The sequence below is a fragment of the Bos mutus genome, chromosome 21 (genome assembly GCF_027580195.1).
Source record: "Bos mutus isolate GX-2022 chromosome 21, NWIPB_WYAK_1.1, whole genome shotgun sequence".
In the NCBI taxonomy this organism is placed as follows: domain Eukaryota; kingdom Metazoa; phylum Chordata; class Mammalia; order Artiodactyla; family Bovidae; genus Bos; species Bos mutus.
Genome location: NC_091637.1, coordinates 55,930,086 through 55,954,230, shown reverse-complemented (window position 1 = coordinate 55,954,230; position 24,145 = coordinate 55,930,086). Strand labels below are relative to the sequence as shown.

The following is a 24,145-nucleotide window of genomic DNA, read 5'->3' as shown; positions in this document are numbered from 1 at the left end:
TTTATTTCTGGTCATTCAGTTTGGTTATAATACTGTGCAAACACAGTACTAAACGGAGCTAATCATTGCGAGGTCAGTGGACCCTTGCTCAGACCAGCTATTTAAATGCATTCTAGTGGCTATGAAGAAAGATCTGGACAGAGACTATACATTGATTTTACAAAACTCTAAAACTTAATGGCTGTAGAACTTTTAGCTTAAGCTTACTTTGGTGGGCTTACTCTTTTAGCCCACCACACTTCTTCCCCCACCCACTCCCACCCTCCTCCCACCCCAGGGAATCCAAGTGGAGGGAAAAGTCTGGGACGTTGCTCAAAGGGGCTTACTTAAAAAGTGTGACGAGTTTTCTTTTTTGGGGGGATTGTTTTATTTTTGTCTAATGTGAATTTGCCTTCTAGTTTCTAATGAAATTACTCATCAGTTGAATTCTTTAAGTATCTAAATAAAATTGAGTTTCTGTTAATATGAAGTTTATCCTTTTTATGCTATATTTTATCCTGAACTGCTCATGCCTCCTGGCCACGTCTGAGTACTCTGTATGGTGCCCAGGCCCATTTTGGATTAGCAGAGTCGTGCTAGGTTAGCCCAGTGGTGGACAGACACAGCCTTATTAGTTCTAGATATTTTTGTGTACTTTATTCTTCTTCCCATGTTATTTCACAATTTGTGCAGAATCTGATTGGAGCAATAATTTAGTAAGAACACGGAAACATACCTAAGTTATGTCAGTATCCAGATGTTTGAAGATAGAGGAATATACAGAGTGGGTTTATTTTACAATCATCCACTTTAAGTTACTTCTAGGAATTCTGTGCCTTTGAAAATGTAGATTGATTTCTGGGACTTCCCTGGTGGTACATTGGTTAAGAATCCTCCTTGCAAAGCAGGGGACATGGGTTCGATCCTTGGTCAAGGAACTGAAATCCCACATGTCTCAGAGCAACTAAGCCCGCAAGCACTACAACTAAGAGGGCCTGTGTGCCTCAAGCAAAGATCCCCCAGGGTGCAAGGAAGATCCCACGTGCCGTAGCTGACTCAATGCAGCCAAATAAATAAATTAATTTATTATTAAAAAGTATAGATTCATTTCTAATAAGTAAAGAGCAAGCGAGTGTGGTGCTAGCTATTTCTCCTACCAGATGGTCACTGAACTTGCCTCATGGCCACTGTGTCACAAACGGTAGTGGGTTTGGTCGCAGTGGACACTGGTTCGGTTGAACTACCTTATTCTGATTTTCCCCAAACCTTTCAGAGCCTTTCTTACATTTACAGAATGGTGCAGAGTAGTTTTGAGAAGAAAACTTTCTGAAAGCTCCTTCAAAAAAGCTTTGAAAGCTCCTAAGTATAAACACGTCATGACTTGGTAAATAAAACTGCTTTTTGTTGTGTTTTATTTGGTTTTCAGGTACTTCCAGAAATAGATGTCAAGATATCCCACAGACATCGGGTTCACATCCTACTTCAGAAGAGCTACGGAAGAGAAGAGAAGCCTACTTTGAAAAGTAAAGTAGTTGGTACCATATTAAAACTGCATATTTTATATTTACTTTGGCTATTTTGTCTATTTGTATACATATAGCTTTGACCTCGGAGAAGGCAATGGCACCCCACTCCAGTACTCTTGCCTGGAAAATCCATGGACGGAGGAGCCTGATCGGCTGCAGTCCATGGTGTCGCTAAGAGTTGGACATGACTGAGCGACTTCACTTTCACTTTTCACTTTGATGCATTGGAGAAGGAAATGGCAACCCACTCCAGTGTTCTTGCCTGGAGAATCCCAGGGATGGGGAAGCCTGGTGGGCTGCCGTCTATGGGGTCGCACAGAATTGGACACGACTGAAGCGACTTAGCAGCAGCAGCAGCTTTGATTTAACCATTTATTTAGAATTTTCTCCTTTTTTAAAAGACTGGCAGGCACTAGCCTGCCCCTATGAACATTTGAATGTAGTTTTAAAAAATTTGTAGCTAATAAACTGAAATCAAATATAGTTTTAGGAGAAAACTTTGCCTCAGCACTAATTAAATTTTCATGAAATAGGGTGAAGGAAGCCGTGTAAAATTTCAGTCATCAAAAGAAGAATGGAATTGGATCAAGGCAAGAACAAAACCCTGTGGTCCTTTGAATATCTTCTTGGTTATCTGACTAACCCTACAAAGTTTGGTCAATTAATAGGAAAAACACCATTTATCATAGGAGAACGCACTCTCAAATAGAGCTGGTGCTTAACTGCTCTGCTTGTTACCACACCCGGGGAGAGGGGAGGCTACCACAGGCCTGTCAGCATCGGGGGCATAAGAGTAACCGTAAATCTCAACCATCAGCTCCTAGGACCTAACTTTGTGCCCAGCTGTATAAGTGCTCTCAAAATAGAAATTTCACCCATATCGTTATCCTTGCCAGTAACCATCATTCACAGGTCTTCATCCCCTTTTCTCTTTTTAAAAGATAAAACTCCATCTTACCATCACAAGATCTCTAATAGATATTCAGATCCTCTGATCCCAGCTCAGAGAACTAAGGCAGTGGCTGAGTCTGGCCTGTTATTTACTATATTTTATCAATTCTAAGATGCACATATTTTCACATTTCAACATCTCTGCAATTCGGAAGACTCTTACACATCATAATTGGTAGTACTTTAGCTGTATCTAAAATGTTGGCGCATTTTACATTGGATGGTGTAATGAAGATAATATTTACCTTGTTTTCTGTTTTTTTTAAGTCACAACTCAGAAGTATATGAAGGAAAGTTCTGATCAACTGACATCCTCTTAATGTGAGATATTTCTAGTCTTTATTCAGTGATAGATTAATGGATTTAATTCTGTATAAAAATCTCAAAATAGTGCTTATTAGTGCTTGTCACTCCCTTTACAATTTTAAAATTAACTTTTTTATTTTTTAAATATGATAAACTTCAAATTTATGTTCAAGTAGAGAAACTAGCATAAAGAACCCTGATATATCTGTTGCCCACATATAACAAATATCAGCACATTGGCTATTTTGGTTTTTATGCCCCTGTCTCCCGTGCTATTTACTCTTGTTCCCACCCCCACCCCCACCCCCCTGCAGGGTGGGGATATTTTGTAATAAATCTAAATCATAATATTTCATCTGTATTGATTTTCATGTCTGTCTCTAAAATACATGGTTTATTCTTAATATCACCAAATGCTTTTGTCACACAATAATAGAATAAAGATCAGATGATAATTATTAATTGTAGTTCTGTAATATCATCAACTAACTAGTCAGTGCTAAAAACAGCTTTCAGTGTTTAACTAGATAAAAAATAATATTTTGGAAAATTTATCTTATGATAAATTTATCATAAGATATCTAAATCTAAAAAAACACAATCCTACCATTAATAACTAATGATATTGTTTTGACAGTCACACTTCTACTCACACAAATGCATGTATATTGTATATCACATGTTCCCATGATTGCAAATATTTTTTGCAAGAGGCTATGTTGTAGTTCATAAAATGTCTGTATCACAATTTATGAACCTATTGATTTTTGCTATTATAATTAATAATGCAATGAGCAATCCTTGTATTAACTTTATGCCTCACATCTCTCATCATTTCTTTTATTTATCCTGAAAATTTCAGATTACTAAGTTAAAATGCAGGAACATTTTTAAAGCCTTGGTAAAGATTTCTAAACTGCTCTCCAAAACAGATTCCAAGTGATACCTCTACCATGCTTCTTTGAGACTTTAGTTTTTTCCAGAATAAACATAGACATACTTTATAGAGAGACTGTTAAATTCACAAGTACATCCAAGAAAAGGAAACCATCTTTAAAGTATACAAACAAATCCCTCTTTTATTAAAGAAAGTCTTTAAGATTTTTGGATTAAAAATGTAGAACTTCCAGTAAATTAAAATTTACAAAGAATAATGCAGTAACTAACATTTCATAATGACTAAGTTATAACAAGCAGAATGCTAGCTATAACTGTTGCAGATGTTTTATTCAATGTTGTACCCTTTTAAAAATGTCTGAGTCTCCTTTCTGATCGGGGTTAGTTGATTGGGTAAGAAAGTACAGCGATGGTTCCAGCTTCAGCCTCCTATCCCCTACCTCCGAGTTTGACTTTGAAAATACTGGTGGTAACTTGGGTAGACCTAGAGAATGTTTTACACAGTTAGTTGTTGCTGAGAAGAGTTAAGACCTAACTTCTTGGGGTTGCTTTTTAACTTTGGTTAGCGTTCAGAATCTTGTAGGACTCATGATTGAAGGAGCTGAGAAACTAATTTTTGCCTTTCACTAGAATTCCTGATTACTAAACCTAGATGGGTCCTTGTCACAATAGCTTGTATTGTGGAGAACTTGGCTGTAAGGCTGTGGAGCCATTTCTTCCTTCTGATCTTTTCCATACTTACCCTGGTACTAATTTGTTATTCATTGAAATTTATAGGTTTTTTTTTTTTTTCCTGTAGAGTATTTGAAGCTTCATACTTAATGTAGTAGCCACAGTTTAGCCATGGTGTTCATGGATTAAGCGTGAAAATACTGTTGAATGTCTACCTGTTACAAATTTATAGTTTATGAGTAGGTGTTCTTAGCTGATACTTTCATAGCTGTGATATTTTTTCCCAGTGGTAATCTCCAAATCCATGGTACATATAGAACCCTGAACAAAATTCTACTTTATCAGGTATATCATTGTAAAACCTTTGTAACTCCCATATTATGAACATCAAATGAGGCAATGTGTATAAAACTGTTTTGTAAACTGTGAAGTAGCCTACGGATACACTTGGCATTATTAATGCCTTCTCCAGATGTAACTCTGAAATGATGCTGGTTCGTTCTTTCTGTCACTAAAAAAGTGATTCTTAACCAGGAGAGAAACAAGGGACCCATTCCCTTCTCCAGGGGAATCTTCCTGACCCAGGGGTTGAACCTGGATCTCTGCATTGCAGGCAGATTCTTTACCATCTGAGCCACCAGGAAAACCCAATGTTTCCATAGTCATGGGTTACTGTGATTTTTTGATTACCTAATACTTGAACTACCACTTTAGTGGCGTGATGTAGTTTATCAGAGTCTACCTTAAAAAACAGAAACTACTTAGAGATTTTTTAAAATGTTTAACTGGAGGATAATTGCTTTACAGTGTTGTGTTGGTTTCTGCTGTACAACAGTGTGAATCAGCCATAAATATACATATATCCCCTCCCTCTCAAGCCTCCTTTGGACAAAGTGGAATCAGGATATCGAGTTTAAAAACACACTGCTTTAGCTGTGACCCTAGGACCAGGGAGCTGCCACCACAGTTGCCTAGACATGGGAACCTGCAGTCTGGCCCCCACTGCAGCTGCCAGGAAGCAGGATTGTGGAACTGGTGTCTCCATGGCTTTACTTGCCAGCAGAGACCCACCAAAGCTGCAGGAAGATGACTATACCTCCTCTGCCGTGTAAGTCTCGGGCATGTGTTTAACTGGTAGCCAGACTCCTAGCTTGAAAACAGTCTTAGGACGTGTAGTTTTCAGTTTTCCCGCCTTTCTCATGCTGAAGATATGTTAGAAGGCACAGGGGGAAAGGATGCTGATTTACTGTTTAAACATGTTCCATCTTACAGTGTCCCCACATAGGAAAGGTGTCAAAATACTCTCAAGGCTGGCAGTTGATTTACTTCTCACTTTGAAGTAGAATGAGAGTTATCTCTCCCAAGGCGCTGTCTCACCTATCACTCCCTTGCATTCTGAAGTACTTTCTTGGAGGGGGAGGAGGGCGTGGAGACGATGCGCCAGGAATTCCTCCCACCTCACAGCCTTTTTCGTGTCACATTCCAGAATCAGAGTATGCTTGTGGGAGCCCACTGCCTATGTGTCCCTTGTTGGCCGTGCTCACCAGAACTTGTGCATACATCAGTGTCTGGCTCAGAGGCCAGCAGGGAAAAACTGCAAGTCCCGCTGGCTGAATTTGCCTCGTTGCTCATATTTAAAACACAAGATTAAGAGGGGCCCTAGCAAAAAGCATGCTATTCTATTCTGTTTTATAGTGTTGCATGTGTTAGTTGCTCAGTCATGTCTGACTCTTTGTGACCCCATGGATTGTAGCCCACCAGGCTCCCCTGTCCATGGGATTTTCCAAGTAAGAATACTGGAGTGGGTAGCCATTTCCTTCTCCAGGGGATCTTCCCGACCCAGGGATTGAACTAGGTGTCCTGCATTGCAGGCAAATGCTTTACCGTCTGAGCTACAAGGGAAGCCTTATTGTGTTACTGGGCATTTAAAAATTCTGCCTCTTCCTGACTTCAGATTATACTACAAAGCTACAGTCATCAAGACAGTATGGTACTGGCACAAAAATAGAAATATAGACCAATGGGACAAGATAGAAAGCCCAGAAATAAACCCATGCACCTATGGGTACCTTATTTTTGACAAAAGAGGCAAGAATATACAATGGGCCAAAGACAGCCTCTTCAGTAAATGGTGCTGGGAAAACTGGACGCTACATGTAGAAGAATGAAATTATGATACTTCCTAACACCATACACAAACATAAAGTCAAAATGGATTAAAGACCTAAATGTAAGACCAGAAACTATAAAACTCTTACAGTAAAACATAGGCAGAACACTGGATGACATAAATCAAAGCAAGATCCTCTATGACCCACCTCCTAGAATAATGGAAATAAAAACAAAAGTGAAGAAGTGGGACCTGATTAAACTTAAAAGCTTTTGCACAGCAAAGGAAACTGTAAGCAAGGTGAAAAGACAACCTTCAGAATGAGAGAAAATAATAGCAAATCAAACAACTGACAAAGGATTAATTTCCAAAATATACAAGCAGCTCATACAACTCAATACCAGAAAAACAACCCAATCAAAAAGTGGGAAAGAGACCTAAACAGATATTTCTCCAAAGAAGACATACAGATGGCTAACAAACACATGAAAAGATGCTCAACATCACTCATTATCAGATATGCAAATTAAAACCACAATGAGGTACCATTTCACACCAGTCAGAATGGCTGCGATCCAAAAGTCTACAAGCAATAAATGCTGGAGAGGGTGTGGAAAATATGGAACCCTCTTACACTGTTGGTGGGAATGCAAACTAGTACAGCCACTATGGAGAACAGTGTGGAGATTCCTTAAAAAACTGGAAATAGAACTGCCATACGACCCAGCAATCCCACTGCTGGGCATACACACTGGGGAAACCAGAAGGGAAAGAGACACGTGTACCCCAGTGTTCATCGCAGCACTGTTTATAATAGCCAGGACATGGAAGCAACCTAGATGTCCATCAGCAGATGGATAAGAAAGCTGTGGTACATATACACAATGGAGTACTACTCAGCCATTAAAAAGAATACATTTGAATCAGTTCTAATGAGGTGGATGAAACTGGAGCCTATTATACAGAGTGAAGTAAGCCAGAAAGAAAAACACCAATACAGTATACTAACGTATATATATGGAATTTAGAAAGATGGTAACAACAACCCTGTATGCAAGATAGCAAAAGAGACACTGATGTATAGAACAGTCTTTTGGACTCTATTTGGTGAGGGGGGGATGATTTGGGAGAATGGCATTAAAACATGTATAATATCATGTAAGAAATGAGTCTCCAGTCCAGGTTCGATGCAGGATACAGGAAGCTTGGGGCTGGTGCACTGGGATGACCCAGAGGGATGGTATGGGGAGGAAGGTAGAAGGGGGTTCAGGATGGGGAACACGTGTACACCCATGGCGGATGCATGTTGATGTATGGCAAAACCATTACAATATTGTAAAAAAATAATAATATAAATAAAAAAGGGAAGGGATATATGTATACCTATGGCTGATTCATGTTGAGGTTTGACAGAAAACAAAATTCTATAAAGCAATTAACCTTCAATAAAAAAATAAACAGTAAAAAGAGAAATACAGAGGGTGAGGTTGATAAAAAGCCAGAAAGTATCATTCATTATCCCATTAAAGAATTTTGTATTCATAAAAAAATTCGGCTTCCTTTAAAAATCCTTTTATGCATTTTTTTGAAACTATAGCTTCTTACTTAAATTGTCGGCTGTTTATAAGTTTTGTTTCTTAAAAACTTTTAGCATATATATATATATGTGTGTATATGAAGTAATTTTAAACTGACGTAAAAGCAGAAATAGTTCAGAGTTCCTTATACCCTCCATCCTGAACCACTTTAGAATAACTGACAAACACAATTTCCCATTATATTTCTCAAAACTTAAGTGTATATTTTCTGAGTATAAAGACACCGTCCTACCTATTTACATCATAACCATCATGTTTAAATGTTTTAATGTGTGAGTTGTTATGACATGGATTTTCCTTTTGAAAAAAAAAATACAGGGAGAATTTACTTTAATGCAGCAGGTATTAGTGAAACTTGATGATGCAGTTTAAATGGTTGTTTTCATTTCTGTCATTCATAAAGTATTTGGTGGCAGGCACAGGTGAGGTACTGGAGAAACAAGCAGGATAAGCTTTGTGCTCTCGTTAGTTTGTGATTCTGCAGGGGGAGAGAGGCAAAAGAATATCAGATGATGATAGTTTATACTGAAAATTAGATGAGAGTGTGAGAATGGAAGGTGGCTGCTTTAGCTCAAACAGTCAGGAAATACCCTGTGTCCATGGGCTTCACCAGGCAAGAATACTGGAGTGGGTTGCCATTTCCTCCTTCAAGGGATCTTCCTGACCTGGGGATCAAATCTGGGTCTCCTGCATTACCAGGCAGATTCTTCAGCATCAGAGCCACCAGGGAAGCCTCTGAGGAGACACTGAAGCCTAGATATGAATGATAGGAAGGAGCCAGCCATGGAAGGATCATTTTAATCTGCCCATAATTTGAGATGCTTTATCTTTTCAAAGGTGCTTATTTTCAGTGACTTCTAACAATATTAAGGACCTGTAAACCAACACAGAGTCACTATTTTATTTGCATAAAAACAGTGACTCCATTGGTACAATGTGTTATTTTTATGGTGAAAATACCTATCTGTTAATTTGTCTGATAAATGTGAATTTTCTATCTAGGTTTCCTAGGATCAGCACTGTGATGCTTTTCAGTAATTTATGTCAGACTGATTGCTCTTTTTTTTTTAAATTGAAGTGTAGTTGATTTATAATGTGTTAACTTCAGGTATACATCAAAATTGTTGAGATATATGTATGTATATATTCTTTTCCAGATTCTTTTCCATTATAGATTATTATAAGGTATTGAATATAGTTCACTATGCTATACAGTAGGAGCTTGTTATATATTTTATATATAGTAATATATATCTATTAATCCCAAACTCCTCATTTATCCCCCCACTTTTACCCTTTGGTAATCATAAGTTTGTTTTCATCAGAATGATTGCTCTTGCCTTCTTTGGGGGTGTTCAAGCCAGTGACACTTTTGTTCTGTGGAACCATTTATTTTCCATGGGAATGGTTTTTCTCATGGCATATTTATTCTTAGGTTTTGTTTTTTAAATGTACATTCACTCTTGAATGTTTCAGGCAGCAGCAGCAGCAGCAACAACCAGCTCCGCCAGGACAGCTTACACATCTGTGTGAAAAGTCGAGCACAAGCTCCGAAGCACCTGACCGTGATCTAGGTAGGCCTCCCGACCATACATCACGTTTGTCACCTGCATGCTCTCTTTGACACACAAGCTCCATGGGATTTTTGGCTTTGTAGGCTTTTTTCTCCTCTTTCATTATACTGAAATTCTTGAATGAATTTGTAATCTACTAAACTTGCTTGGATTAAGGAGCTGGCTGACTCCTTAATGTACTTGTGTCCTTAAAACAGTCAATGAATGTTTTGCTTTAAAATTATAAATAGTACTTGCAATGTCACAGTAATTGGTACATTTTCCCAAAGTTTCTCAAAGATAATGAATAATAGTAGGTGGAAAATAAGTTCATTTTACTCCTTGGAAAACTAAAAACACTTGAGTGTAGTTTGCATTACAACGTAGAAGTCTAGAATTACTTATTAGACCTTGGTTTAATAAATAGGTCTTCAATGTTGGCCAGTTATTGGTAGTAGAAACTGAGTGAAAAATAAACTGTATCCAACAAAGAACTTGTAAGTAGGACATAAAAAGAGCTCTCAAAACTAAGAAAACAACTCAAAAAGATGCGCAAAGGATTTGAACACTTTACCAGGTATATGGATGAAAATTGGGCATGGAAATACACTGAACATCACTAGACATTAGGGAAATGCAAACTAAACCCACAATGAGATGCCATTACACACTTGCAAGAAAGACTTAAGAAAATAATTAAATTGACAATACCAAATGCAGGCAAGAATCAGAGCAACTGGGACTCTCATACATTGTTAGTAGGAGTGTAAAATGGTGCAACAACTCTGGAAAACAGTTTAGTATTTTCTTACAAACTTAAATGTACACTTAACCATGGAATCCAGTAGTGCGACTCCTAGTTTCTAACCAAGAGAAAAGAAAATTAGATTCACACAAAAACTTACTGTGAATGCTCTAGATGATTTGTTCATAATAGCCCCAAACAGGAAGCTGCTTAAAGGTTGTTCTTCAGATGGTGAATAGACACATAAACTGTTAAATCCAAACAAAGGACTACTATTAGCAATAAAAAGGAATAAACTGGTACTTTTTCTTACACATTCTGCTAAGTACAGCTAACAACCCTGGGCTTTTGTATAAAGCAAATATAAGCCGAATCTGAAAGGCAGAGAGAAGACAAACTGGCTGGGAAGCTCAGGACCAGGGAAAGACAGTGTGGTTAGTAGCCTCGATTTTCTTTTTGCCCCAAGAAAAGCCTACTCTGTGGAGTCATTGATCATAGAGAAAGCAAGGAAATTCCAGAAAAACATCTGCTTGATTGACTGTGTTAAAGTCTTTGACTGTGGGGATCACAGCAAATTGTGGAAAAGTATTAAAAAGATGGGGATACCAGATCATATTACCTGTCTCCTGAGAAACCTGTAAGGAGGCAAAAATATACAATGGAGAAAAGACAATCTGTTTAGCAAGTGGTGCTGGGAAAACTGGTCAGCCACCTGTGAAAGAATGAAACTAGAACACTTTCTAACACCATACACAAAAATAAACTCAAAATGAATTAAAGATCTAAATGTAAGACTGGAAACTATAAAACTCTTAGAGGAAAACATAGGCAGGACACTCTCTGATATAAATCACAGCAAGATCCTGTATGACCCACCTTCCAGAGGAATGGAAATAAAAACAAAAATAAACAAATGGGACCTAATTAAACTGAAAGTTTTTGCACAACTAAGGAAACTATAAGCAAGGTGAAAAGGAAGCCTTCAGAATGGGAGAAAATAATAGCAAACAAAACAACTGACAAAGAATTAATCTCAAAAATGTACAAGCAGCTCATGCAGCTCAATACCAGAAAAATGAACAACCCAATCAAAAAGTGGGCCAAAGAACTAAAGAGACATTTCTCCAAAGAAGACATACAGAGGGCTAAAAAACACATGAAAAGATGCTCAACATCACTCATTATCAGAGAAATGCAAATCAAAACCACAATGTACCATCTCATGCCAGTCAGAATGGCTGCCATTAAAAAGTCTACAGACAATAAATGCTGAGGAGGTTGTAGAGAAGAGGGAACCCTCTTACACTCTTGGTGGGAATGCAAACTGGTACACCTACTATGGAGAACAGTATGCTAAGTCACTTTAGTCGTGTCCGACTCTGTGCGACCCCATAGACTGCAGCCCGCCAGGCTCTGCCGTCCCTAGGATTCTCCAGGCAAGAACACTGGAGTGGGTTGCCATTTCCTTCTCCAATGCATTAAACTGAAAAGTGAACGTGAAGTCACTCAGTCGTGTCCGACTCTTCACAACCCCATGAACTGCAGCCTACCAGGCTCCTCTGTCCATGGGATTTTCCAGGCAAGAGTGCTGGACTGGGTTGCCATTGCCTTCTCCAGGAGAACAATATGGATATTCCTTAAAAAACTGGAAGTAGAACTGCCATATGACCCAGCAGTTCCACTGTTAGGCATACACAATGAGGAAACCAGAATTGAAAGAGACACATATACCTCAGTGTTCACTGCAGCACTTTACAATAGCTAGAACATGGAAGCAACCTAGATGTCCATCAGCAGACGAACGGATAAGGAAGTTGAGGTACATATACACAATGGGATGTTACACAGCTATAAAAAAAGAATGCATTTGAGTCAGTTCTAATGAGTTGGATGAAACTGGAGCCTATTATACAGAGTAAAGTAAGTCAGAAAGAGAAACACCAGTACAGTATATTAATGCATATATATGGAATTTAGAAAGACAGTAATGATGATCCTATATACAAGGCAGTAAAAGAGACACATGTAAAGAACAGGCTTTTGGACTATGTGGGAGAAGGCGAGAGTGGGGTGATTTTGAGAGAACAGAATTGAAGTATGTATATTACCATAGGTAAAAATAGATGACCAGTGCAAGTTCAGTGCATGAAGCAGGGTACTCAAAACTAGTGCTCTGGGACAACCCAGAGGGATGGGATAGGGGAGAGAGGTCAGAAGGGGGTTCAGGACGAGGGGACACATGTGCACCATCCCTGATTCATGTCGATGTGTGGCAAAAACCACCACAATATTGTAATTATCCTCCAACTAAAATAATGTAAAAAAACCTAGACAGTGTATTAAAAAGTAGAGATATTACTTTGCTTACAAAGGTCTGTATAATCAAAGCTATGATTTTTCCAGTAGTCATGCATAGATGTGAGAACTGGACAATAAAAAAGGCTGAGCACCAAAAAATTGATGCCTTTGAACTGTGGTGTTAGAGAAGACTCTTGAGAGTCCCTTGTACAACAAGGAGATCAAACCAGTCAAGCATAAAGGAAATCAACCCTGAATATTCATTGGAAGGACAGATGCTGAAGCTGAAGCCCCAATACTTTGGCCACTTGATGCGAAGAGCTGACTCACTGGAGAAGACCCTGGTGCTGAGAAAGATTGAAGGCAGAAAGAATAGAGGATGACAGAGAATGAGATGGTTGGATGGCCTCACTGACTCATTGGGCATGGGTTTGACTGGACTCCAGGAGATGGCGAAGGACAGGGAAGCCTGGTGTGGTGCAATCCATGGCATGGCAGAGTCGGACACAACTGAGTGAGTGAACAACAATGGGGAACTGGATCCCACCTGCCACAACTAAGAGTTTCCATGCTGCAAGTAAAAGATACCCCCTGTGCCACCAAAAAAAAAAAGATCCTGCATGCTGCAACTAAAACACAGCATAGCCAAATAAATCTTAAAAAGAACACTAGGAGGAATAAAAATACATGTAAACACAATAGACTTGCCTCTCCTGTTCAGTTTTTTAAAATATGTTTTACGATTGCAGGAAGAATTATAACTGATTTGGTTTTTACTGTAAAATATAGGAAATACTTAAGGCAATTATAATTAGAGGAAAGTAAAGGGAGGTAAGATTTTTAACTTTCATTTGAACTGGTGCAGCCACTCTGAAAAATAATTTGGTAATTTCTATAAAACCTGAATATACAGTGACAATACAGCCATCAGTTATATTCCCATTTAATCCTAGAGAAATTAAAACTTCTATCCATGCAAAAACCTGTACTTGAATGCTCATAGCATCTTTGTCATGATAAAAACTGGAAAAAACAAGTGTGCTACAGTAGGTGAATGGTTAAACCAACTGCAGTACATCCATCCCACGGATACGTCTCAGTATTAAAAAGAAACCGGGAAGTGTACTGCTGGTTCAGTGGTTAAGACTTCTGTGCTTCCACTCCTAGGGGCACAGGTTAGATCATTGGTCAGGGAACTGAGATCCTGCATGGCATGTGGTGTGGCGAAAAGAATTAAAAAAAAAATTTTTTTTTTAACTTTTTAAAAAAAAGAAACCAGTTGTAGATACACGTAGCAGCTTAGATGTATCTCAAGGGCATTATGCTGAGTACAAAAAAATAGATCTCAAAAGATCTCATATGTAGGATTCTAAGTGTGTAGCATTCTAAAAATGACAAATTGATAGAGATGGAAAGCCAGTTAGCGGTTGCCTGCAGTTAAGGAATGTCGGGGGGCAGGGAAGAGAAGTGAGTGTGGATAAAAAGGGGGATTTTGGTGGTACCGTAACAGTTCTCAGTCTGGATTGTGGTGGTGGTGGTGGTTACACAGATCTTCACATACGACAAAATACTATAGAACTATGCACAACATTGTAAATACCAATGTCAGTATTCAGATTTAGGTTTGAGCTGTAGTTACATAAGATTTAATTATTAGGTGAAATTTAGCCAGTGTACACAGGACCTCTTTGAACTATCTTTGCACCTTCCTGTGCATCAATAATTATTTCTCAAAACAAACTTTTCAGTAATGTATGTATCATTGACAGACACAAAGTTAAACTTTCTTTCCCTTAGCATAATGCTTTTGTTGAAGATGCCATATTCAAAGGTTGCATACACAATGCATGATTGCATTTGTGTTGACATGCAGGAAAAGGCAGAACTGTAGGGCAGAAACCATGTCAGTGGTTGCCTAGACCTAAGGCTTGGGAACTGGCTACGAAGACAGCACGAGGGAGTATTCTGGGTGCATGGGATGGTTCTGTCTGTGTCTGGATGGTGGTGATGGTTACACCACTTGGTATTTGTCAAAACTTGAGGAACTGTCAGAGTGGATTTTACTGTCTGTAGACTTTCAGAATCAACAAAGGAAACTATAGTAGTCAAGTAAACAGTTTCTGAGCGCTTACCTTTTGATGACTTGGGAAATTTTCCAGAACTTTCTAAGAAATATGTGTTTTATCCCCTACAGGTGATTCTATGAGTGAAGAAGACATGCTTCAGGCAGCTGTGACCATGTCTTTAGAAACTGTTAGAAGTAAAACAGAAGGAAAAAAGTAATACCTTTCACAAATCATTTAGATACTCAATCTTTCCAATATTGTCCTGTGTGATTACAGCATAGGGTCCATTTTGGTAATGTGTCAAAGAGAACAGTTTTCAACAGAGGAAAAAAGACTTAGGTGGTTTGCAAACAAAACAATGAGAGGGTGGAGAAATACATCAGTTGTAGGACTAAAAAATGATCCTCCAAACACTAGCCAAAGAGGCATTCAGCAATTAAAGAAATTTAAAATAGTTTTCTAAATGTTCTTTTTTCTTTTTTGAGTGTGCAATATCATATCTAAAATTAGGGCATTTTTCTTGGATCTTTTTGCAGACCAACTAATAACTAGCTCTGGCCACAGAACTTTCCCCACACACCTGGTCTTTTCCTCCTTTCTGCATAGGGAATCGGGCTCACTTTTATCATCTAATAGTTGCTCTTATTTCTCTTTAACCAAATTAACCTTGTAGGACAGTGTCTTCTCTGTTTTGATAATAGCAGCGGTTCCAGGATAAGCTGTTTTCCTTCTGACTGTATCGTGCACTTGGGTTGTTTCTCCTCTTTATTTTCTCTGATCACAGTTTCTCTGTTATCTGGTTTTCATTATTTTCTACTACTCTGTTGAAAGACGGTAATGTTTCTTGAGGTTTTTAAGCCCTCGGAGAAGGGATCATTATTTTATGACTCCAGTGCATTCCTGTACTCTGAAATCAGCTCTACACAAGTATTTGAGAGTAAAAGAGAATTCTGTCATTGTGAGCACATCCGTTGTCAGATGCATTGTGGCTCCCTCCTCAGTTAGGTCAGAACTTTAAGGCGTGTTGTAACCCTCCTTCCTGCACCCTGTTATTTCCTTTTCTTTTGAAATTGAGAAAAATAGGAGGAGCATAGTGTGCAAGCTTCCTTCTGTTACATACAGTGTGTGTAAAACAACACACAGGGCCCACTGTGAACGACAGATGAAATGTGGCCTTCGATTTTAGTAGCAGTTTCATTTTATTTTTGCTCTTGTGACTGGAGCTGTTTACAGTTGAGTTATGAAGTGTGGATGTCTGCTTCTGCTGTACGTCTTTTAGTAGGTAGATCTTGCCAGAGATAACCATTTAGAACATGAAAATAATTTACCAACAAAACTGCATTGAAATTTGTACTGTGACTTGACACTTGGCATCATGTTTAAATAGCTTTGAATTACAGAAGGCACAGTACTTAATGGATTTGTAAATAAGAAAGTCTTTAGTTTTGATAAACATTCTTTAATTGGGATGCAGAGTTTCCTGCTGGGTCATTGCAGTGGGATGATTTTCATGAAAGTTAACCATGTCTCTCTGAAATGGGCCTTTTAGACTCTCCCCTTCCCTCATTCTCCATCCCCCTTTGAAGCCCTTTTGAATGTTGAATTGTTCATTAGCTAAAATTTAAGAAGATTCAGCTGACAACTTAGAAAATTAAAGTATGATATATTGCCATACCCTGGTGTATGGCTACACACATTTTATCAGGGAATTTTTTGATGTAGGATTTATTGCTAACTGAAAAGAGATGAGAAAGTACCTTTTATTTATGATTATGAAATAGCTTTTACTTGGATAGAGACAGGCTTTTTTTAAGTCATTATTTTGTGCCAAGTTAAGTTTTATGAAGTTCCCCTTACATAAAATTAAACAGTTTTATTTTAAAATCTAAAGGTTTCTTTTGAGAATTGAAAATGGTTCAGAAGAATTATAAACTTTTAGAAGTGCAAGGGATGTTGGAGTTTGGTACTACTCCCTGAGATTTACAAATCAAAATATTTTAAGACTGGACATTTCTGTAGTTAACCCAAGTATGCTAGTCATATTTTCCATGGATATTTGACCTGTATCTTTTCTCATTGAAAAAAAATACATTCTTACATTTGAATTGATGGACTACCTGATACAAAAGTGAAAAAGCGAATATACATTAAAAAGTTTTAACCTTGAAAATTTATAAAGTTCTTATATTACACACCCTTGCTAAAGCACTTATAGGAATATAGGACGTTGACCTTCTTTTGTTAGGGTATTTTTTTAAAGCAGGGCTGAGCACACACTGGATATATTTGAATGTGTTTATTTAGTTTGTTGTGAAATTGTTACATTTGGCAGGCAGACTCAGAATCACTAGTAAACTGCCATCTGGTGTGGATTGGCATAAATATTATTGAACATTTATATTCCATTTCTTAATTGATGGGCCAGTATGTAAAGATGCCAATGCTCATAACCACAGTAAGAAAATTATTAAGTTACGCAAAGTTATAGTTTACACAGGTCATACGGTTTACTTTAAACCACCTGCAAGTCAGAAACAATGAAATTCACCATAACTGTCCTGCTAAGAACTTTTATTTATAGAAAGATTTCCATTCTGTTTTACCAATTGGGAACACCTTAATGTTTAATATTTAAACTATTGGTATCATTTTTCTAATGTATAATTTGTATTACTGGGATAAAATAAGTACCATGGCAATGCTAGTGTTATAAGTGAAGTTTAAACAAGCTTTGGAAATAACACTTTCACACTGATAGATGTCATGGGTTTAATAAGTAGTTATTTATGTTTCAAAAATTCAGAGTAGTTAACATCTAACCTAAACCATCATTAAACATTTTTACCATAATTAACATACAAATACTTCAGTAATGCAAGTAGTTTGAAAAGGCTTCTGCAGGTAAACTGTATTTCACCTCTAAGATCTTGGCCAAATAATTTACGATTCACAGAATATTTAAGGTGCTTTCTTTCTTTAAAACTTAATTTTTCTTAATTGAGGCTTTATTCATGCCATAGTTAATGAAGAAAAACTCCAAACTAGTTGAGGAGCAAAACTACCCATACTCTACATTGTTTCATTTGATGTTAAGTCAAGTAAAGTAAGTTTTATGCCAGTAAGAGCCTAAGACATTTTCAATGTCTGCATGTTTGATACTGTTTTCAAATAGTATCACCTAGTGCCAAGATTTACTAAATGTCTTAAAATTGGCCCATTTGGAGGTGTACAAATGCAAAAAAGATGATTCTCAGTGCACAAGCAAAAATGTAATGATGATAATTGAAATTGCCTAGATTGAAAAATAAATCTTAAATGTTTTAAATTCTTAAGAGGATTCAATCTTTAACATTGATGACTTCCTATTAGAAACTTTATCTGCAACTGGAGCAACCTATGGCCACTACTTTCAAAGTTAATTGTTGCAGCTGGGCCCTGACAAGTATGGAGATATTACAGATGTGATCTTAATTAAGAAAAATCAGGTTGGATTAATTATTTCAGCAGTATAAGTAAGTTTTCATATTTTCAAAATAAAAACTTTGCTTCATTTCTGGTCCCTTTGTAACCAGCATCTTTTGTTAAAGAAATGAATGAACTTGTATTGTTTTTTAAATACACAACATATTTTTGTTTCATTTTGCTTTCATGAATGAAAATATTGACATGGTTGTTTAATTCTTGAATTTTGATTTTTTTTTTTTGTTCAAGAAAATGTCTGCTATTTTAATTTTTTTTGCAAAATGATCTGGCATTTTAAAAAATTAATGCTACTAACCACATCGAAATTATTGCAATTGGCATGTTTAATTATCATAGTATGTCAATAAATGTTTTAAGACTATGGATTCATAAGACAGGGAGTAGAAAGCATTTGTGAAACATATTTGGAAATTCCTGATTTGTTTAGGAAGCACTTCACTTGTCTCTTGCATAGTTCAAAAGTGAATATTTTCAGGAATTTTTTAGAGAGGAAAACATACATTTGAATGTGATTATCTAATTTCTACAACACTGGACTAGTAGGAATGCATTTTTAAAAATTACTGTTCTGTATAAGTAACCTTTGAAATTCAAGTAAAGAATTAAAAGCATCCTTTTGGCCACGACACAGGTGCACTGTGGCAGTGCCATTTGCTCAGGACCCAGCTCTGCAGCCCTTGTGTGTGCGCTCTTCTCTCTGAGCTGTCTTGCCGTTAATACACACACAGGCCTTCCTGTCTGGTCCTTAGAAAAGCCGGGCTTCCAAAGCACTGTTGAACACTGAGGATACTGTTGTTAATGTGGATGGTCGAGGAGTTGTATTTTAAATATCAAAGATTATTAAATAAAGATAATGTTTGCTTTTTTTTACTTCTGTTTGTATTTATTGTTCAGTTCATAGCTTTGCCTTCAAAGTGTGGTTGGAGCATTTACACCACTGAGAGCTTTTCAGAAATGCTAAGTTTCAGGCCACACTCCCACCTACAGAAACAGAACCTGCATTTTTAACAAGATCCCCAGGAGATTCCCACACAGAGTGAATGTGAGAAGCATTGTTTTATGGACGTGGTGATAAATGAAGCTGGCTAGGGCCCACTGATAACTCCGTTCCAACCAACGGTTACCAGAGGGACCACTGTTATTGGATCCTCTGATCTTTTCTGAGAGGCTAAGAATTCCATAATTTTATTTGAAATCTGATTTTTAAATGTTGGCTTGATTTTTTTTTTCCCCCACCCTGAGAGCCAAACAAAGCATACTAGTAACAGTTTTTAAGAGTGCTATTCTTCCTCACTGAACTCCGGACACCGGCCTCTAACAATTGGAATCCACCTGGTTCAGGGTTATAGGATCCTCAGGTTTTATAATGACGGCTATCCATTTTAGCTTTAATTAGGGCTGGGCACAAATCTTGAAACAAAAATTTCCACTTGATGACAGGCGACCGTCTTTTTAATGTAACTCGGTAGCCAAATGGCTCTGATCTCATCAACATCGCCTATGGGCCCTATGAAACTTACTTGTTGATTTGAAGGCACATTTTATGTCAGCTAAAAGCTTTTCAAAGGTTAGGGAAATTTGGGGTTGTCCTTATTCTGAAGATTTGCATGTTTGGGGATCCTTTTAACCATTTTGTGCCTGCCAGGCTCAATGCTCATCATTTTACAGGTAATCTGAGCCCAGCTGAGCTTTTCAGCCTGTACTCTTGACAGTTCCCCTTAAGGCACAGTGGAGCTGGCAGGCCTTATTTTAGGTCTTCGAAGAAACCAGGTTCTTTCTCACCGCCAGGCATCCTCACGCTCCCCTTGCTCTTTCACCTTTGCCCTTTTGACATCCTTGTCCCACAAGATCATTGGCCACCTCTGCTATGAGGACTTTCTCTTTCAATTGACCACCACTCTTCATTGGACCTTGTTCTCTCAAGATTGTTCCCGTTCTCCCTGGATCAGAACCTCCCCCCGCTCCCCCCCGCCAAAAAAAACCTTTGTCTCGTGAACTATAAGAGAAAAGCAATTCTGTATCATTCATTCACTCACTCAAGAAGACCTGTGTGCATTCCTGGCATGATTCTCGGTGCTTGGAACAGAGCCATGAATCAGACACTCTGCTCCGCTGCTGCTTCCATTCTGACATTCTGATTGGCCATGAGGCAGAGGAAACATTTAAATGACTGACTGTGACTTCATAACATGTTAAGGGCTGTGCTTGTTCTGTGAGATACAAAGACAAAACAGGATGATGTGAGAGCGTGTGACTGGGATGGAGGGCCTTTTCAGACTGGGTTCAAGGAAGGCCTCTGTGGAGGTGCCTTTCAGACACCAGGAAAATGAGGCAGCCGTGCAAGGGTGTGGTGCCACTCTACCTGCCTGAGGAAACAGCAAGCACAGCAACTGAGGTGGGGGTGGCCGCTTGTCTCTGAAGAACACAGAAGGCTGGAGAGACAGGCAGGTAGTGCCCAAAAGCTGGAGTGTATAACATGTTAACAGAAGTCTAGAAAGCGTAGCCAAATAGTTCGGTGTAATAAAATGTAAATACAATCCAAACTTATCTTTGTAAAGCTGTACATAAGATTTTTGTTATGAAATGCAGTATTGCCTCACAAATTGATTGCTTCTCTGAGGTGCCCACCAGTGTTTTTGGGGAGAAGCTTCGAGAACAAGTTGAGGAGTGGCTGTCCTATGAGACTGGAGAGATTCCCCGAAAGAATGTGGATGTCATGAAGGAGGCAATGGTTCAGGCAGAGGAAGCGGCTGCTGAGTTTACTAGGAAGCTCGAGAAACAGGAGAAGAAACGCTTGAAGAAGGAAAAGAAAAGGCTGGCTGTGATTGCCCTGGCTTCTTCAGAAAATAGCAGTGCCCCGGAGGAGTGTGAGGAGACAAGTGAAAGACCCAAAAAGAAGAAAAAGCAAAAGCCCCAGGAGGTTCTTCAGGAGAATGGAATGGAAGACCCTTCTGTCTCTTTTTCCAAACCCAAGAAAAAGAAATCTTTTTCCAAGGAAGAGCTAGTTAGTAGTGATCTTGAAGAGACAGCTGGTACTGGAAGTCTTCCCAAGAGGAAGAAATCTTTTCCCAAAGAGGAACCAGTTACTGACCCTGATGAGTCAGAAAACAAGAGGGTCCCCAAGAAAAAGCGGAAATTGTCTTCCAAGGAGGAGCCACTCAGCAGTGGACCTGAAGAGGCTGCTGCCAGCAAGAGCAGCGGCTCCAAGAAAAAGAAAAAGCTCCGAAAGCTATCCCAGGAAAGTTAGAATGGACATCTTCCTAGTGGGGCATAACTTAACACAGGTATTCCCCATCCCATCCCCTAGAGCCCAATAAAAATAAAAACAAAAACAAAGATTTTTGTTATGTACAAAAGCCAACCCTCCCTCCCAGTCACACATTACCATATTATCCTGTTTTGTCTTCATATCTCACAGAGCAAGCATAGCCCTTAACATCTTATGAAGTCATGGTCAGTCATTTAAATGTTTCCTCTGCCTCACGGCCAATCAGAATGGAAGCAGCAGCGGAGCAGAGTGTCTGATTCATGGCTCTGTTCCAAGCACCCAGAATCATGCCGGGAATGCACACAGGTCTTCCTGAGTGAGTGAATAAATGATACTGAATTGTTTTTCTCTCATAGTTGTTGAGACAAAGGCTTTATTTTTGGTGGGGGTGGGGGGCATTCTGACCTAGCGAGAATAGGAATGCAAAAATCTTATGTACAGCCTTACAAAGTAAGTTTGGATTGTATTTACATTTTATTACACCAAACAGTCTGGCTCTGCTTTCTAGACTTCTCTAAAATATCCCAAGCTGCTTTAAAAAAAAATTTTTTTTTAAACACCGTTAACTACATCTTTGACTAAAGAGCATCCCATGCCAGTGTCCACCTTCTTATTGTTATTGCTGTTCAGTTGCTAAGTTGTGTCCAACTCTTTGGGACTGCAACATGCCAGGCTTCCCTCTCCTTCAGTATCTCCTGGGGTTTCTTCAAATTCATGTCTGTTGAATCAGTGATGCTACCTAACCATCTCATCCTCTGCTGTCCCCTTCTGCTTTCAGTCTTCCCCAGCATCAGGGTCTTTTCCAATGAGTCAGCTCTTCATGTTGGGTGGCCAAAGTATTGGAGTTTCAGCATCGGTCTGTCAAATGAGGACTGACTGTTTGGATCTTCTTGCAGTCCAAGGGACTCTCAAGAGCCTTCTCCAGCACAATTTGAAAGCATCCATTCTGTGGCACTCAGCCTTCTTTATCCAACTCTCATATCTGTACATGACTACTGGAAAAACCATATCTTTGACTATATGAACCTTTGTAGGCAAAGTGATGTCTCTGCTTTTTAATATGCTGTCTAGGTTTGTCATAGCTTTCCTTCCAAGTGTCCACCTTAAGCAACCCAAAAACCTGAATTTTTAATACTACAAGTATACTGCTATCTCAGATCAGAATTTCTGGAAAGGCTCCCATTTACCACTTGTGCATTTTGTTTTCCTTCGCATCTTACATTTATGCAATATTTTTCATCAATATCAGAAACTACATTTCAGTTTAGAAAACTTAGCATGGTATTTTGTTTGTGAATCCACATTGTCAATTGTAGTGATTCATATCTGAGTAGTTCCTTTTTGTCTTTCTCAGCCACTTACTTCTAGTCCAGGACACCATCATATCACATATAAGCATGTGCCATAACATCGTACCTGTTCACCTGGACTTTGGCCGCTCTGATTTGGAACTAGTCTTCCCAAAGCTGCTTAGTTCTGTCACTCCAATTGCCTTTAAGTGAGCCTTCATTAATTTCTGTCAACATGTTGTAGGGAATGATGATGTGTAAATATTGGAAAGGATGATGCCTAATTAATTATTTGCTGATATGACTGTATGCCTACAGAACATAAGAAAATTAATTGAAAAGCTACTGAAACTGATGAAGGAGGTCAATAAGTCAACAAAAAACCTATAGCTTGTTTGTATACCAGCAATAGCATGTTAGAAAACAAGATGCAGCAGTACCAAGCCTAACAATGTCTAATCCCTGAAACACCAGATGAGTCGTAGTTTCCAAGCAAAGGTAAGTGGAACGGCCCTTTTTTCAGCCTTCAGCAAATACTGTCACACAGGCTCCGGACAGCTCTGCTGGTGACCAGAGTCCTGCTGAGTCTCTCAGAAAATAGATCAGAGGGATCTGATCCCATGTTGTCTCTGTCTCCGTTGCATTCCTGCCCTCTCAAAATAAGATACAGTTTCTCCAAAAGCTGTATTTCTATTCTGCACAGGGAGAGCTCTGTCTCCAACATGGAAACCTTCTCAGGGCCAAGGCAGATTTAGTTTTTTTTTTTGACCAATCATCTCAAATGTCTTTCCAGGGCTTCCAGTTAAGTACAGAGGATTTCTGTGTGATTCCACATATATGAAGTACTTAGGCTGATCAAATACATAGAGACAGGAAATAGGATGTGGTTGCCAGGGGCTGGGTGGAACAATACGGAATAAGGACTTACTGTTTAATGGGTACAGAGTTTCAATTTAGGAAGATGAAAAAAGTCCTGGAGACGGATGGTGATGTCTGCCCAACAATGTGCATGAACTTAATGCAACCAGATTATATACTGTAAGATGGTAAATATTATGTCAATTTTATCACAAAAAATACATAGGATGGACTTCCCTGGTGGTGCAGTGGGTGAGAATCTGCCTGCCAGTGCAGGAGACACAGGCTCAATCCCTGGTCTGGGAAGATTCCACATGCAGCAGAGCAACAAAGTCCACACACCACAGCTGCTGCGCCCACGTGCGGCAACCACCAAAGCCCGAGCACCTAGAGCCCGTGCTCTGCAACAGAAGAAGCCAGGGCAACGAGAAGCCCAAGTGTCACAGTGAAGAGTAGCCCCCACTCCCACAACGAGAAAAAGCCCTTGCAAAGCAATGAAGATCCAGTGCAGCCAAAAAACAAAAATTATATGGGATTGATTACTGC

At 38.7% G+C, this 24,145-nt stretch overlaps 1 protein-coding gene and 1 pseudogene across 3 annotated transcripts in view; both read left to right on the top strand.

Annotated features, from left to right (window-relative positions):
* Positions 1-19,054, top strand: part of ATXN3 (ataxin 3) — a 37,443-nt gene extending 18,389 nt beyond the window's left edge. For 2 of the 3 annotated variants that reach the window (XM_070357865.1, XM_005910256.3), the window contains exons 9-11: positions 1,406-1,502; positions 9,516-9,613; positions 14,830-19,054. In XM_070357865.1, the coding sequence (XP_070213966.1) occupies positions 1,406-1,502; positions 9,516-9,613; positions 14,830-14,918 (284 nt within the window). In that variant the 3' untranslated portion in view covers positions 14,919-19,054. Of the gene's footprint in view, positions 1-1,405; positions 1,503-2,038; positions 3,225-9,515; positions 9,614-14,829 lie in introns of those variants that run through there. The other variant, XM_070357866.1, reaches the window with a different exon arrangement.
* Positions 19,055-20,762: 1,708 nt separating this feature from the next.
* LOC138984373 (nucleolar protein 56 pseudogene) lies at positions 20,763-21,431 on the top strand (annotated as a pseudogene).
* Positions 21,432-24,145: the final 2,714 nt, after the last annotated feature.